The 16,772-nt window shown below is 44.1% G+C and overlaps 3 protein-coding genes across 12 annotated transcripts in view; 1 reads left to right on the top strand and 2 right to left on the bottom strand.

Annotated features, from left to right (window-relative positions):
• Nucleotides 1–7,530: 7,530 nt before the first annotated feature.
• On the bottom strand, nt 7,531–9,207 carry LOC121590389 (2-(3-amino-3-carboxypropyl)histidine synthase subunit 2). The gene is made up of 2 exons (XM_041910044.1): nt 9,018–9,207; nt 7,531–8,928 (listed from the first exon to the last, which is right to left on the bottom strand). The coding sequence occupies exons 1-2, from the start codon at nt 9,162–9,164 to the stop codon at nt 7,636–7,638; spliced, it is 1,440 nt and encodes a 479-aa protein (XP_041765978.1). The 5' UTR covers nt 9,165–9,207; the 3' UTR covers nt 7,531–7,635.
• A 790-nt stretch (nt 9,208–9,997) lies between these two features.
• LOC121593234 (ubiquitin-like-conjugating enzyme ATG10) lies at nt 9,998–12,679 on the bottom strand. Its single transcript, XM_041915831.1, has 4 exons — nt 12,164–12,679; nt 11,723–12,098; nt 10,447–11,648; nt 9,998–10,357 (listed from the first exon to the last, which is right to left on the bottom strand). Exons 1-3 carry the CDS (start codon nt 12,176–12,178, stop codon nt 11,362–11,364), a joined length of 678 nt encoding a protein of 225 aa, XP_041771765.1. The 5' UTR covers nt 12,179–12,679; the 3' UTR covers nt 9,998–10,357; nt 10,447–11,361.
• Nucleotides 12,680–12,729: 50 nt separating this feature from the next.
• LOC121587606 (guanine nucleotide-releasing factor 2) overlaps nt 12,730–16,772 on the top strand; it is a 54,509-nt gene continuing 50,466 nt past the window's right edge. The window contains exons 1-2 of one of the 10 annotated variants that reach the window (XM_041909626.1): nt 12,730–12,816; nt 15,606–16,367. In XM_041909626.1, coding sequence (XP_041765560.1) covers nt 16,313–16,367 — 55 coding nt within the window. In that variant the 5' untranslated portion in view covers nt 12,730–12,816; nt 15,606–16,312. The other 9 variants (XM_041905411.1, XM_041912949.1, XM_041908811.1 and 6 more) reach the window with 9 other exon arrangements.

Here is a 16,772-nt window from a genome sequence, read left to right as displayed (position 1 = left end):
TGGGAGAGTAAAAGAGACGTTAGCACTTATAATTGCACATGTACAAACTAATGAAAAGTATCGAGAACATGCACCAATACATACACAATTTTTCAACGAAAAAGCACTGCATTCGTTTATACGGGGATTAGATAAGCCATTGTCTTTCATCCTAAAAACATCTGCTCCAGCAAATTTAAGCAAAGCTTATCAGTTGTGTCAGGAATATTACAGCACAGATTTACGTTTCGCTAGAATGTTTGAACCACGCGGCCAAGCCGATTTCAACCAAAAACCGGTTCCGAAGCCTCGTGGTAGTTTCAATCCAATGCCCTATCCAAGAGCTAGCACAAGCTTCGTGCCATCCACAGCATCCCACAGCGTACCGAATACAACACACACGATAAAAAGTAATCGTTATCAGACACCAACACCGATGGAAGTGGATGGTAGTATCAGATACGATAACGGTTCACACTCTAGACGCTTCACACAACAAACATATCCCAGAGTACCATCTACACAAGTGAAAGATTTTAAGCGACAGGCGAATACTGTACATGACGACATGGACAGAAAAATAAATAATACATGCTTAGAAAGTGATTACCAACACCAACAAAGTGAATACGAAGCGGGTCATGATCACAATTTGGACGGCTCTTTATATCAGAACCATTTTTTAGAGTGGGATCCCAAATGGTAAAACCTATTTTACCATTTGTTAAATTAAAAACTAATATTGGAGAATTTCCTTTCCTAATTGATACAGGAGCCAATGTAAGCCTTATAGATCCAAAATTGGCGAATTCTTGTAAAATAGGAAAACCATATGATTTATGTGACAGAAATATTGCAAGTGCTAGTGGGAAATTTATTACATCATCAGCGATAGATATTAACTTTTTTAGTCCGAAAATTGATCAAATTTGCACATTTCTTTTGCATTCTTTTCATTCTTTCTTTTTTGGAATAATTGGTACAGATATTCTTAAATGTTTACATGCTGTAATAGATTTAGAAACAGACAATTTAATACTAAAAAAAAATTCTCAGGCCTTACATATTCCACTTTTTTCTTACTCATCTTCTAAAACTACATTAAATCCAATATTTAGATTAGAACATTTAAATTGTAACGAACAAGCGAAGCTTAAAAAGATACTGGATGCAAACAATTCAGTATTCCACGAGCCGAAACTACAACTAACATGCTCAACAAGAGTAGAATGTGCTATCAATACTAACGATGATGTACCAATACATCAAAAAGTATATCCATACCCAGCGGCCTATACACAAGAGGTCAATAATCAAATCAAAACCCTTTTAGATAACGGTATTATAAGACCGTCTCACTCCGCGTGGACGGCTCCTGTGTGGATAGTCCCGAAAAAAATAGATGCATCGGGAGAAAAAAAAATTCGTATGGTTGTTGACTACCGAAAGCTTAACCAGAAAACAATTGCCGATCGATATCCGATGCCAGAAATAAATTACGTAATTGATCAGCTTAAGGGGCATCAATACTTCACCACATTGGACCTGGCATCAGGATTTTACCAAATTCGCATGAGACCATGTGATATTGAAAAAACAGCATTTTCAATTAATAATGGTAAGTACGAGTTCTTACGAATGCCTTTTGGGCTGAAAAATGGCCCAGCAATTTTTCAGAGAGTGATCGATGATGTACTTCGTAGTGAAATTGGCAAAACATGCTATGTGTATATGGACGATGTAATTGTATTTGGTAAAAGTTTTGAAGAACATTTAAACAATTTAAACAATATTTTACAATTATTAAGTAACGCTAATTTAAAAGTACAGATCGATAAATCAGAATTTCTACACGATAAATTCGAATTTTTAGGTTATATTATAACTTCGGAAGGCATTAAACCGAATTATAAAAAAATAGAAGCAATAAGCAGATACCCAGAACCTTCCAACATAAAAGAATTGCGTGGGTTTTTAGGAATGATGGGATATTATAGGAGATTTATCAAAGATTTTGCTAGAATAGCTAAACCGCTAACAAATTTATTAAGAGGTGACGAAAATAAGGCTTCAAAAAAGAAAATAGATTTATCTATTGCTGAAAAAGCATGTTTTCAAAAACTCAAAAGCATTATATCGTCAGAAGATATTCTTATCTATCCGGATTACAGTAAACCTTTCTTACTTACAACTGACGCTTCTGACATAGCAATAGGTGCCGTATTATCACAAGGTCAGATTGGCAAAGATAGACCAATTCATTTTGCCTCCAGATCATTGTCAAAGACAGAGGAAAAAATATTCTGTTCCCGAAAAGGAAATGTTGGCAATATTTTGGGCTCTCAAAATATTCCGTAACTATTTGTATGGTACTAAGTTTACAGTTTTGACAGATCACCAACCATTAACATTTGCCTTATCCGCAAAAAATACTAATGCCAAATTGAAACGTTGGAAATCGTACCTAGAGGAGCATGATTTCGAAATCGCTTACAAGCCAGGAAACACTAATGTTGTGGCGGATGCTTTGAGCAGAAATGCATGTTCTTTGACTGGTACTCAACACTCGGCTGAAACATCGGATGATTTTTTTATAATCAGTACAGAAACACCGCTAAATGCTTTCAAACATCAGGTGATAATTAAAAACGGTTGTGATAATGTGCAACGAAGACAGATATTTTCATCGCATAACCGAATAACAATATCATTGAACGACACTAATGAAATTTCTTTATTACAGGTTCTTAAGAAGTACTTCGACCCATCAAAAATAAATGGGTTATTTACATCGGAAGCGATAATGGGAAAAATTCAAGAAGTATATAGGAAGTACTTTGGTAATACAAATTTATTGAAAATTAGATACACTCAAAAATTAGTTCGAGACATAGAGGACGAAGAAGAACAATGGCAAATTGCTAAAACAGAGCATGTTCGAGCTCATAGATGTGCAGAAGAAAATACACAGCAAATTCTTCGAAAGTTTTATTTTCCCAAAATAAGAGCAAAATCGAAACAAATAGCAAAAGAATGCCAAACTTGCCATGAAAATAAGTACAATCGAAAACCAATTGACTATCCTATTCAAAAAACTCCAATACCATCAAACCCGTTTGAAATAGCTCATATTGATATACTGTTTCTTGAAAATAATTATTTTTTAACTTACATAGATAAATTCTCCAAATTTGCCCAAATTAAATTAATTGAATCAAGAGCAACTATCGACATTTTACCAGCAGTTAAGGAATTAACAACAAAATTCTTTCCGCCCAAAACCTTGGTGATGGACGGAGAAAAGTCTTTTTGCTCTAGAGAATTGGAATTATTTTATAAAGCATACAACATAGAAACATATGTAACGGCTACGGGAAGAAGTGAAATGAATGGTATCATCGAAAGATTTCATTCAACGTTATTAGAAATCTATAGAATAACAAAAAAAGAAAATCCAACATTTTGTACACCAGATCTTGTCGAACTTTCCGTACAAAAATATAACAGTTCAATCCATTCAGTAACCAAACATACTCCTATTGAGGTTATCTTGCCTTCAGTAAGATCGTCTGAGATAATTAATAATGTACACAAAAATCTGATCCAGAAACAATCTCAAGACCTAATTTTTCACAACAAAAATAAAAATTCAGTCCCAATGGACATAAATAATGACACTTACGAAAAAACTAGAGCAAGACTTAAACATAAACCAAGGTACAAAAAGAAAAATATTATGAACATAAACAATAGTACAGTTCTCTTAGAAGGTAATAGAAAAGTTCATAAAAATGACCTTAAAATTAGATAAAAAATTAAAAGAACTAAACCAAAAAAATGATTTATCAACGTTCTTTATAAATTTAAATTGAATTCTTAACATAATTGATTGATTAATCAACTTAATTTAAATTGATACTCATACTTAATTGCTACTACTTTTTTCTCTCTTTTCATTATTCTATTTCTTATATGTTAAATTTATGTATGTGTTGTCTATGTGTTTTGTCCAAAAAAAAAAAAAAAAGTTTTTGTTTGGCACTATTTAATAATGTTAGTATGTATCTTTTTATATCTACATATATATTGTGGTTAGTTAAAGATTAGTTTTGATTCTTTTGATAGGAAGCAAAGGATTCATAACGAGAGCCGCAAGAACACCTGAACTGTTCCTCTTTTCATTCTTTTTTAAGATAAAATAGATAATAGAATAGAGTAGGTAAAATTTAAAATAATTTAAATATGCCAAGTTTTACTTAAGACAACATAAATGCATTTGCATTTGCATTTGTTAAACAAAGAATAGATACAAACATGCTAGATTATTTCCACTTATGCTAAAATAAAGAGGAATGATAATAATAACGTAGATAATCAACGGCGAAATATGGCTTGTGCAATTCTTCTACATCTTAAACAAATGGATGTGTAGACAGTCTACATGTGTACATGCGTGTGTGTATTTATATATTAATGCTTAAGTATATTTATATATCTATACACATCGGAATATGTGGACATGTGGGTTCTACACATGTATATTTGTGTAAATAGTGGTGTTGCATACTGAGAATGGTTATACTAGAAAGTGAGAAAAAATGGGCTGTACAATTTTAAGTGATGAGGAGCTACAATCTGTTCAGATTTCAAGATTCGTTGTGTTCTCCAATTTGTCGCAAAGGAATTCAAAGATCCGTTACGATCTTTTGATGCGAAAGAGGCCAACGACAAAGATCTGTCAGGAAAAAGGAACTAAGTCTTATAATCACTTGCGATCGGTAAGGGTCCTTGTGAAAAGTCCATTATGGATTATACGAACATGAACAACATGAACAACATACCATCCAGTGACAGAAATGTCAGGTGTTTCGAATGAAACAAAGGATACAAAAATACCCAAGCATGAATGTTGTTCTAATACTATGAAATGTTCCGCAAGCAGTATCACTAAAAGACGAGGACGTCTTTTCTTGTTGGCCCGGGAGTAGTTAACCATCCTATGTGTATGTGACACACCACTATATTTACCAAATAGCTATAGCCAAGCACCATATTCATATAAGATAAGCCGTACACTCATACATACAAGATAAGGTTATGATTAGAGTTGATAGGAATCAAACTAGGAGAAATAAAGACAGTTAGAATCTGGAACTCAAAGCGTTCACATCATTTGATCCGAAAATATATTAACTCGCGGATTCGTCGGGAACGCATAAAACCGCGTAACTCGGGAACAGACTGTATATGGAATTTGAATGACACAGACGTCAGGCCGCTGCCAGACACATCGAAAAAAACACCGTAAGGCAGCGGAAATCGCTGAAGCGGGCATGCGTGCGTTTTCTGAAAATGTATGGAATTTAACACCCGCAGCGTCAGAATCAAACTGTTGTGGATAGACGTGCCGAGCCCTGGATTCGCCATAGCAGTTGCGCTGCTGTTGGTCGACATCCAGGAATCGACACTGCGCTCACGCACACTACCACGCCGCACTTAGCGATGCGCGCTAAGTGTGTGCAGAGCGCACCTAACGCAGGAGGGTGTGTAACAGGCTACCGGTCGGGCAGGGCTCCCGGTAGGGCTCACGGTGCGGCTCGTGCGCGCGGCCCCAGACATCATTGTATTGTGTTTTGTGTTATTATTTATTATTTAATTCAGTTAATAAATGTGTAAATAGTTCAAACATAAAACAAACAATTTTGATTTTTCCGCACGCATGCCCGCACGCCCGCAGTATCGATTACCGCTACTTAACGAAACAATTGACAGATGAAATATGACGCATTGTAACCCTCTTTTTTGACGCTTTTGACGCAAAACTGTTTGTTTACAAGAACAAGAGTTATTGATCACTTGTCAATTTTTTTCGTCACGGTGGTTTTTCAGTGTGGTCTTGAAAGACAAAATCGTTTTGATTTGTCGTTAGAAATTTGTCACCATAAAAGCCGTTCCACAGGGCAATTGGAATTGCACACACGATTTGAAACCCATTTCGAAAGGTTCAGGGCTCAGTTGTGCTCAATTTGGAAGCAATGGTTTTACCACTTTTTTTTATTGAAATATATTTAAAGAAAATCAAACAATGATGTCGCTGAAATGAAAATAATGTGACGAATTGAAACCAACTTGTTATTATTTTTACCAGCTTGAAGTGCATAACATTTTGTAAGTTTTATATTTTAACGAACAGTTACGCTTCGATTGTGCCAAATTCAACCCAAAACCCGCCCGCCCAAAGTTTTGCGTCAAACTGACATCCCTACCCGCAAATTTCCGTTAAATGCCTTCTAATCGCCTTGTAATCGCCGGCGAATTGAAGGCGATCAGCAGTGCATTTAGCAGTAATTAAATGCCTTTGAAATATGTCAATGAAAAATTTCGCTTTTAATTTGAAATTTGAAATTGCAACTGTCAAAAGAAAACCTTACAAGCGTCTTCAGCACTGCACTGTTGTAGTGTTCCCAGATATGAGCGTGAGATTCGATAGCACGATTTACGTGTTATGATCTCTTGCGTTAAGCTCTGAGCTATTTCACTTTATTAAAGATGGTCTACATTATTCGGTTGTTAAAGACCAACTCATTGAAAGGTGATAATATACCAAACTCATTTCGATAACTAAAATAAAAGGAAAAATGAGATAGATATTTCTCCCATCCTGATAATGAACGGTGAACATAGTGTAATTATTATGTTTTTTTTTAAAAGGTATTATTTTAATTTCGCTTCACATAAATTTTGTTTAAAGTAATTATAGTAAGAAAAAAATAATTTAAAAAGAAATAAACGCAGAAAAAAGATCATAAAAATCTGGATTTGAACACGCGCTTTCTCGGTTCGGAACCAAAAGCGTTGTCACTGCTCTATTTGGCAGTTACATTGGTACAGGTGCAAATTCAGTATATAAACAAGCTAAGATGGCGGTAAGCTATCTGTTCTCCTTGAATCAAAAAGTTGAAAGATTTCGAAGAGGACCCGTTACAGCCGTGAAAGTTTCGGTTGAAATCTTTATTCGCCTTCTAAGGCGACTAAGGCCTTAAATGCCTTCTGAATGCCTTCAAAGCCGTTTAATGCTGGTAGGGATCATTACAGTTGCAATTGCGTTTGCAATCGCGCTCAATGGCTGATACAATTTTATGTTATGCCTCGGCGAATAGGGTCCGCCATGTCGGATTAATTTGATATTTCATCGAATGTCGCTTTAACATTATAAAATCAATGCTGCGCGAAATTTTCACGCTCAACGACGTGAAATTGTCGCGGATTATCTAAACTCACGTTAACAATCGAACCCACTTCTTTCAAACGATCTTTCAATATGGCGTTCTTGCCAAAGCTGTGACCCTGTCTTGTCATTATGCCTTGTTTGTTTGACAGCAGAGCGCATGTTAAGTAGATTTTTCACTGGGCACAGTGAATTGTCTACAAACGTGATCGTTTTCTCTCTTTGCCGATTCGAAATATTTCAGCCCTACCCACTATTGACTCACGCACGCTATACTAGACGTGTATCTAACTTTATAAATAAATAAATAATTATGCTGATGGTAAAAATAAGAAAACTTTTATTATATTTAACAACCTATCCTAGACCAACTCCACAAACAGAATCTAATCGGGTCCGATGCAAACGGCCGTTCTCCTAACCCACTCCTAGTCTATGGGATCGTTTTGGTACCGGATCGGTATCCCGGACCGACCCTCCTGCACTTGCGCGGGAGCGTCCTGGCCCAGCTTCTGCTCCAATCCCTGCCACGATCGATTACTGAACTGGTCGGCCGAGCTGATCTGGGCCAGCTCGTTCCTTCCCTTGGGCGCTACATCCGTGCACGTGTCATTCGCAGCCGTAGTTTCCTCTTCCTGCCGCACCGCGACGTGTCTCGCCCGTCCCGTGACCAGGCTAACGTCGGCCGTGTCGTTTGCCTCCCGGGCCAGTGCCGCCACCTCTTCCACGTCCGAGTGCAGCCGCCCGTCCGGTAGCAGATCGGCAAAGTTGATCGTGTAGGACGCGAGCAGCTTCTCCCTCCAGGTCACGTTCAGCCCCATCTCGGCCTCGAACACCGACAGCAGCGGGCGGAAGAACTCGCGCGACGTAAACACGTCGTTCTCGGGGCAGCCGACCAGCACGAAACAGTCGATGTCGATGAAGTTGGCCAGCTTTTCCGGATTGACCTTCCCGATCGAGATGAGGTAGGTACGGACGCCCCGTGCCTTGGCTAGCCGCTGCACACGCGACACTATCTCCAGGTAGCCCTTGGTGGACAGGGTCGCCACAACGATTCCAATCGACCGTGCGTCCATGCATCGCTCGATGGCGTAGTACCGGCGCCGCAGCCACTTCGCACCGACCGCATCGGTGCGCACGAGCTGCCGATCGGGCCGGCTCGTATCGTACAAATAGCACTGGGACGTCTCGAGGGCAACCGCCGTGTTGAAGAAGCTTAAATTATCGCGCCCAATGTACAGGACTGGCCGTTCGCTGTTCGGAGGACGCGCTCCCTCGTCCAGCTTCCAGCAGAGTACGTCCGCCTGTTGGTCCGGCTCGGCAACGGTGGCGACCGTCGCGTTCGGATACCGTGCCAGAAGCGCGGCCCGGAACCTGGCCACGGCATTCGCGTACGCCACTTCGTAAAAGCAGCGCAGCGCCACGGTACAGTCGGGCAGCTCTTGCGAAAGGGCTGCGAGCAGATGCTCCTCGTCGAATGTGAGCTGCAGAAACACGTACAGCACCGGAATGCGTGCGACCTTGCTGAGACACGCGTGCCCAAAGTGCACGATGCCGTCCGCGTTTGCGTGGGCCGCGGCAATCTCGTCCACGCAGCAGCTGCCGTACGAGGTATCGGCGAGCACGAACAGGGCCAGCTCGGAGTCGCCGGCAACATCCCGCAGCTCGCTCACGATCTGTACACTATGGTGCAGCGCACTGTCCGGCAGCTGTAGCGCAACCTGCAGAAGGGATGGACGACGTTAGTCTGGCCCCGGTTCAAATATCGTTTCGACACAACTGCCCTCACGTGCAGCTCGGAGTGACTTACCCGTTTCAGGTTGTGTTTCTGTATCCAGCGAAGGCAGCGATCCCTTTGCTCAGCATTCCAGATGTCGGCCAGGCCTAGTCGGTCGTTGGCCGTGGCAGGAACTTGATTTTGCACAATGCTATCGCCGGAACTAAATGCAGAACTCATCGCGCCGTGTGCTAGCTAAAGCTTTTATTAAGATTGTTTTGATTTCAAGCTGTCACCGGGATGACAGCCGGCCTGCTGTCATGCTGCATGCTTGCGTTTGGTAAAGCAACATCATCCCCGCCGAAGCGTTTCGCTCGTGTTCACACGGGCTACATAAAGCATAAACCCTTATCCCACCCCGTTTACTGCTCGGTTGCATAAAATGATGCGCTACGATTTAAAATAACCGTTCGAGTGAAGGGGTTTTCAGTCTAAAGTGGGAATGTTATTGCTTTTTGTTTTATTGTTTATAAAACTTTATTCAACACTCGTATAACATTGCTGAGCTTTTCCCACGCGCTCTAATAAAACATGCAAACAAGTATCTCATCCCGGCTAAGACCGATGTGAGGTGCGAGCCTCAGCAGGTAGGACAGCACCGAGAACCCGGGAAAAGCCAACCATTCCAGAGTTGGCCGCGCTATACACGTGCAAGAATGGCTGGTTAACGATCGGATGTATTGAAGTGTCGAATGGGATGTTCTTGTATCCTTCAGCCATCTTGCGTATGGGCAGCACGGGCGATGCTGTCTCCGGCTCCAGCGCCTCACCATCCATGTGATGGACAGTACAACGAAAAAGTTGTACTAAGTCTTCCTAGCCCATTGTGTCTTAGCGTTAGACAAATATATCCCTAATCGTCCCAGACACTCCAGTTCCCTAAACATCTTATATTTTTCTTTACTGGTTAGCGTTGACGACCAGAATGTACTAGACAACAAAAGTCTCGCAAACCGCATCTATGCTCAAACGAATCTGAAGCAGAAATACAAAAAAACACAAACAAACAGAAGTACAAACAGTTTAACAGAATTTATTAGATCAACACATCTATTAAGGCAAGTCGAGGAATTTAGCTAGAATAAATATACGGTCAAACTACTCGATGTACGGCGATTCGTCACTGAGTTCAAGCAGCTCTTCCTGCGTCAGATTAGTGAACGATGTGTATTTGAGCACATATCGTAGGATGGGATTTTTAATGTCCAGCCACTGGCCGTTCGGTTGTGCCAATAGCTTGGGGGGCAAGCAATAGTACGGCATGTTCAGTATCGGGTGGAGTTCCACGTCCAGCGAATCTTCATCATCCGCGTCTATATTGTACTTGATGCCGAGCAGCGAACACACGGATTGCATTCTCAGCCGAGTTCCCTCTACGAAGAGACAACACACCGGCGAAGGAATTGAGTAGGGCAGGAGTATCCCGAAAACCCAATAAAACACTACGATTCAACACACTTACCACAGTCATAGACGTTAAACAGCAGCTTGGGATTTTTGGTTATGGAGTCCCACACAACATCGTACTGGTAGACCATTGGATACAGACGGTAGACTAAAAAACCATACAGATTTATTATTGGCGGCCCTGTCGACACAACCTTCTCCAGTCGTATAAAGCGCCGCTCGTCGCCCCATAGCCAAACGGCTTTGGCGTGGGGCCGTGCACTCGAATCGTTCACCATCCAGAAACAGTTGCAGATAAAATCTTCCAGTTTCATATTGATGCCTTTGTATAACATCTTTCCCCAGCGCAAAAAAACAACAACTACTCAACTCCTCTTGCTCAAACCCCAATTGTGCAAAAGTGATCAAACTTCAAAGTTCGCACAGCTTACTAGATTTCGAACAAAACGTTCTTTTCGCTTTCTCGGTGTCGTTTGACGTTTCATGCATCCTTTTTCGATCCATAGTTGATGGTTCAGCGCAACACAATATGATTGATTCAGTAGATCCAAGAAATAGGTCGTAGAATTTAATTATTGGAATTTACGAATTTCTTCCGTCGTTCCATTGGATGAGTCACGAAAAATGTTGCTTCGCGCTACACAATGATTGGTAGTAAAGGAAACGTTATGTTAAATTTTGTGTTTTTTCTTCTTATATATTCTACGTTTTTGGTGATAAAAAAGTGGTATGCTATCTCATCGCGATTTTAAGGAACTATGTACTCTTCTAAGCGTCTACAATTCACAGGGTGTAAAAAACAAGAGCATTTCACTGGTTGCAATATCCCAACTCGTACATTTTTAGGTCATACACTCTGGCTCGGCAAAATCACAAAAACAAAGCTTTAATGTTATTCTTACATATCGCATGCTTACTCTACTTGCATCGACCGCATTCAGTGTCGCAGTCTTGCTGATTACATGGTGCATTACTCGCCGGTTTCTTTTTTAACATCCGATTGCAACGCCCGAGCCAACTCATCCTGCTCCAGATTAACGTACGGTGCGTAGGTCGTAAGGAAGGACAGTACCGGGTTCGTGCTGCCGGACAGTGAGCCGATCAGCTCGGCTGTTTTGCAAGGATGCAGCTTCAGGTACGGCCGGTACAGTACCGGATGGTGCACCATCGTGATCGCACTGTACCGCTCGTCCGACGATACGCATCCGCTAATCTGCAGCACGTCCCATGCTTCCTCCAGGTTTAATCGAGCGCCACCTAAAAAGGCAGGGATCAGCCGGCGATGTGATTTCGGTGACTGGCAAGCGGCGATCGTTCGCCGTCCTACTTACCTTTCTCGTATATGTTAAACAGCAGTGTTGGCACCTCGTAGCTTTCACAGTACAGCACGTGATACTCGAACGCTAGCGTCCGGGCGGTAGGCTGCCCACCACCGACAGCGGCCAGGCCCGGATCATCTTCCACGTCCAGCTCGGCCATTCCCTCCAGCACCTCGTTCTGGGGGTTCGATTCGGTGCTCCGCACGTGCCGTACTGTCTCCAGACATAGGTAGCCCGGCTCCTTCTCCCGCACCCATCGCCAACGGTCGGCGCAGTTGCGTGACGCGTGGACCAATTGGTCACAGTACAAGGTGAACTCGCTCAACTTCATCCTCGATCGCGGGGAGCGCTGCAAACAATGTGCGTATCCAAACAGCGTGGTGCCGAGCTGTAACGAAACACACGAGGATTTTAAAACGAAGAATCTCCCGCCAAGCGCACAGCGCGGCGCACCTGTTTGACAGCCATACAAACAATGGTTCACATCAACATTGCTATGCTGTGCTTATGCTCTGCGATGCTCTGCGCAACTGAGCTGCTGGTACGATGCAATGTATCCGGTTCCAGGTTGTGGAGGACTCCCAGGCTGGTACGTTAGGTAGTCAACTTTTTTTTAACAGCACTTAAAATGCTTTTAAGCCGAAATATTCCAACCTCAAAGTATGTGTGCAAGTTATGTTGCAAATGGAAGAAAAGTTATGATGCCGAGTATGCTGTCGGCTGTTGACAGCAGCTGATTACGATTTTGCTCTGGCCAACTACCAACCAAATTACACGCACACAAAGATGCTAGAGTTGATAGTAACTTTATGGGAATTAGAAAACACAAACTCTCTTTCAATTATTACTATAAGTTTGCCGATTTTACTACCAATCTTGCAAAATAAATGCAAACCTCCACCACCCAATAACAAACGTTTGACAGCTCTTCCTCTGTGTCAAAACTGTCAAACGCGTTGCTTGTCAGTCGGCGAGGGGGGAGGTTTGTTTTCGTTTTTAGCGTTCCGCAGAGGCCGCAACGGGACGCATCAGTCGGGCCCCGGGCACACAGTCCCCCGCATTTTGTCGCGCTCGCAATCACGCTGGCGCACCGTTACGGTCGGATGGTGTGTGCTGAGGGCGCGCAACGCAAGCGGCCACTAAACTTCCATTCACTTTCCGTACCGACAAGGTGTGAGTGTGTGTATGAGCGTGTGTGTGAGCGTTACTTCCCGTGCGTGAAGTGTCAAGTGCGCGCGTGTTGCTACCTCTGTGTGCGTGTGTGCACGCGCGCTTGTTTGAGAGTGTATGCGCGCGTGTAAGAGAGAGAGAGAGAGAGAGAGAGAGGGAGAGTTGTTGTTTCGTCGCTCCACAAGTTCGGGCCCACCTTCGCAAGCAGGCGGAAATCGATGGGAAAAAAAGGAAATTGAATCTATCGCGTGCCCCACTGTGTGACATCGTGTACCCGCGGCAGTGCCGTGCGTGATTAACACAGCTTACCAGTCGGTTAGGTTTCCTTTCATGCTCATGTTATTTCTCCAGTGTGTGCGTGCGGATTGTGTTTGTGTGTGTTTGTTTGTACCGCGTTACAATCGTATTTAGTGGGCTAGGTAGCTTTTTTGTTGTGTTGTTTGTGATTCAATTTTCATTCCATAATCGTTCTGTGCGTGCGTGCGTGTGTGTGTATGTGTGAGGAAGAGCAGCGCCCGGCAGCGGGGCAGCGGCGTGGCTTACCGTTTTCCAAATAAATAAATAACCTGAGAGCGAGAGAATGTGATTCCGTGTGCGTGTGCGTATGTATGTCCATTTTGTGAATGTGAATTGGTCGTCTTTTTTAATAAGGGAGGCGCGTCAGAAGAGCAGGTTGTTGCAAATCGCTCTGTATTTTCCAACAATCCCCCCCCCCCCCCCTAATTCGCACAATTAAAAATACAACGTTGTTTTCGCACCGTGCCGCAGGAGAGGAAAAGCCTACGAGTAGACAGGCGGCGTCGGAGGGTCGCCAGGAAAATGTGTGTGTGTGTGAGTGTGTGTATGTGGGAGGGGGGGGGGGGCATAGTTTAACGTGTCTATTACTTCATTGCGTATCGAGCGTGAAAGTGTGAACGAGCGAGTAAAGCGAAAGCCAAGCGCCAGAGCGAACGGCAGAGCGAGCAAGGTGCGTGAGCGTGTGCACACTGTCGTTCGGAATGGAGCAGCACAGAGAGCATAAGTTTTCACAACACACACACGTACACACACGTACATACACATAATATGCAGGGAGGCAACTACAACACGAAACAAAAAAAAAACAGTCAACAATCAAAAAATCGCTCTCCGTGCGTGTCATGTAAATCCCTCAACTTTTATCTGTCTTTCCATATGTATGTATGTGTATGTGGAAAAGTGTCAAAGCAATGCTATTTATTTTCGCTTTCTTTCTTTTCTCTTTTTTTTTGGTCCATATTTTCGTGTCTCTTGGGTAGCGTTTTCCGGGAGATTATTTGTTGCCTCGTACGCAGCTCAATATACAGGGTTTTCCAGGTGTTCTCGTTGTTGTGGGACACTTCCTTGACTCTTTCCTATTGGAAGTGAACTTTATATGATGGAAATTGGACTCTATGTCACCTTTTTTGCATAGGCTTCTTGAAAATTCCTATTGGAATTCTCATGCAATTAGAGTGCTATAGAGTCCAGTTCCCATTACATTAAGTTCATTTCACTTAAGAAAGAGCCAATAAAGCGTCCCACAGCTATGAAAACCCTGTATTGCTTTATCTCACTGGTGGTGTTTTCACTATTTCGCTCTCTCGCTCTCTCTCTCTCTCTCTCTCTCTCTCTCTCTCTCTCTCTACATCTATCTCCATTTGATGCGAGCCGCCTACGACAGGTTTCGACTCGCCCAGCGCAGTAAGAACCCGCGGGCCTGCTGCTGGGTGACCTTTCTCACCAGAGTACGCACACCGCACGGGACAGGTCGTAGCTCGCTCTCCGGTGGGTGCGCGGGCGCACACACACACACACACACACACACACACACACACACACACACACGCACACAGTTTCCTCTAAACGAATCGGCACCACTTTCTGGAGGGACTACAAATTCATCGGGAAACGGTGCCGGGACCCGAGACATTCCCGAAACCCAGGCATCCGTCAGGGTAGCGTTTTTGCAGCATTGCCCACCCACCCAAAACAGGCAGAGCAACGCTCACTGGCAAGAGAGAGAGAGAGAAAGAGAGCGAGAGAGCGAGATGCTAATGATGGTTGCGCGCGGAGAGGAGACGAGGTCGGGTCGCGACGCTGCACCTGCTGCTGCTGCGATTGGGAATGTGCAATATAATCAGCCGAGAAGTGCATACCAAACCCCAGTCGGGAACGGTGGCGTGCACAGTGTGCACATGTGATAACTGCGGGAACACCGGGAACCCTTTCTAGCCCGAACCAGAAACACACCGCGCGCGCACACAGAGACAAACACAGTGGCACACCACTGGCAAATCCCCCAAAATTCGGTTTCTTTCCCCCCTTTTTGGTTTTTTTTTGTGCAAACGTGAACAGTCCTTCCCGAAGCAATGCTACGGCTTCCTGTGAGGAGCGAGCGTGTCTGAGACAGTTTAGCATTTGGGTGGAGAAGTGGAGTTCGCGCCTACAGAGACACCAGCGGGTCAGACCTCTGCTTGTGTGTGATAAATTGTTGTGTGAGTCAGTTCCTTCAGAGTATAAAGCCCTTGCGCGTATCCTTTGCGTATTCTTTTGCGTGCCGAGAACTGCGTGCGTGTGTGCGTTACAGCTGCCTTGCCGATGCTTGGAAGGCAGTGAATGGAGCAGCTGTCCGTTCGGCTGTCTGGCTGTGTCTCCCCATCCCCAAATAGTTCCGCAAACGCATCCTTAAAACACGCTGCCTGCTCTCGCTGTTTTTGATTTCCAGGCATCAATTAGGGCAATTTATAACGCGCAGCGAATCCGTGCCGACAACAACGACGACGACGTACCATCGTAGCCCTCTCGCTCGTGTCTGTGTGTGTGTGTGTGTCTAGTGACTTTGATCGATCGAAGCGAAAGTGTTTTTCCTGTGTCCTCCTGTGTCGGTGTGGCTTGTGTCCTGTGTCGTATCCCTTTGTGGGGGGGATCCCCGCGCGTACTCCGTGATTAGTGAACGAACGAACACGATGCATCATTGCTGCACTACCAGCGCTGGCCGTTTTGCCGTAGCAGCAGCCACAGCACTGCCGACGATTGCCCCCGGCACCACCGGGACGCACCAGCGGCAATCAGCGTAAACTGCTTCGCCCCACCCGCACCCACGCAGTGCGCTTCCCCGTAATCGGCACCCCCGGGGCTGGACATTGCTCCAGCACCACGTCCGCACACACGCACACGTACAGCGCACGTGTGTGTGTGTGTGTGTGTGAGAGAGAGAGAGAGCGCGCGCGTTGCAGCGGTTGTGCGGTTTTAGTGGCGGTCTACAATCAATTTACCACGGCACAACACACCCACTGTCCCCCGGATCCTGGCAGGACGAGACCGCCATAGTCGTCTTTGGAGTCAAGTGAGTCGCACGTCTTCTTCGCTTGAAAAGCGCAACAGGCGCAACCAAACCGCACCACACCACACTCCACGGGACCCCGTTTGCCGATGGCGACACCAAAGGACGAACGAGCGACCAATCCGGCCACGATGCCCGTCAATGGTAAGTGTCCCGTAAGCTACGCGCCGCTCATTTGGGGATAATCTTATGGTGCCTGGGCAGTGCGAGCCGAGGCGGACGTTGGAAGATGAGCCGATGTCCGAGAAATTAAGGGAGCAATTAATTAACCTGCAATAATCAAGTAGGCAGTGGTCAGTAGAGGGCCGACCCTTGTACGTGGCGAAGGGTTTGAATATTGATTGGGCAGAATTCGATGGGAGATTGGCGCAGAGATTTTGTTGCTTTGTTTTTGTTCCTTCTTGACGACCGTCCTTCATCTTCTTGATCTAATCGATGTCCTGCAGATGGTTAGGCAATTATAAAAAGGATAGAGCCTGTCCTGCCCGTTAGGTACCAAATGGACATGTCCACATTAAAAGGGGACCTTAGGTGGTGTTGGTTGGATTT

Source organism: Anopheles merus, chromosome X (assembly GCF_017562075.2).
Source record: "Anopheles merus strain MAF chromosome X, AmerM5.1, whole genome shotgun sequence".
In the NCBI taxonomy this organism is placed as follows: domain Eukaryota; kingdom Metazoa; phylum Arthropoda; class Insecta; order Diptera; family Culicidae; genus Anopheles; species Anopheles merus.
Note: the sequence above shows the minus strand (reverse complement) of the source record. Positions and strands in the feature narration are given on the sequence as shown.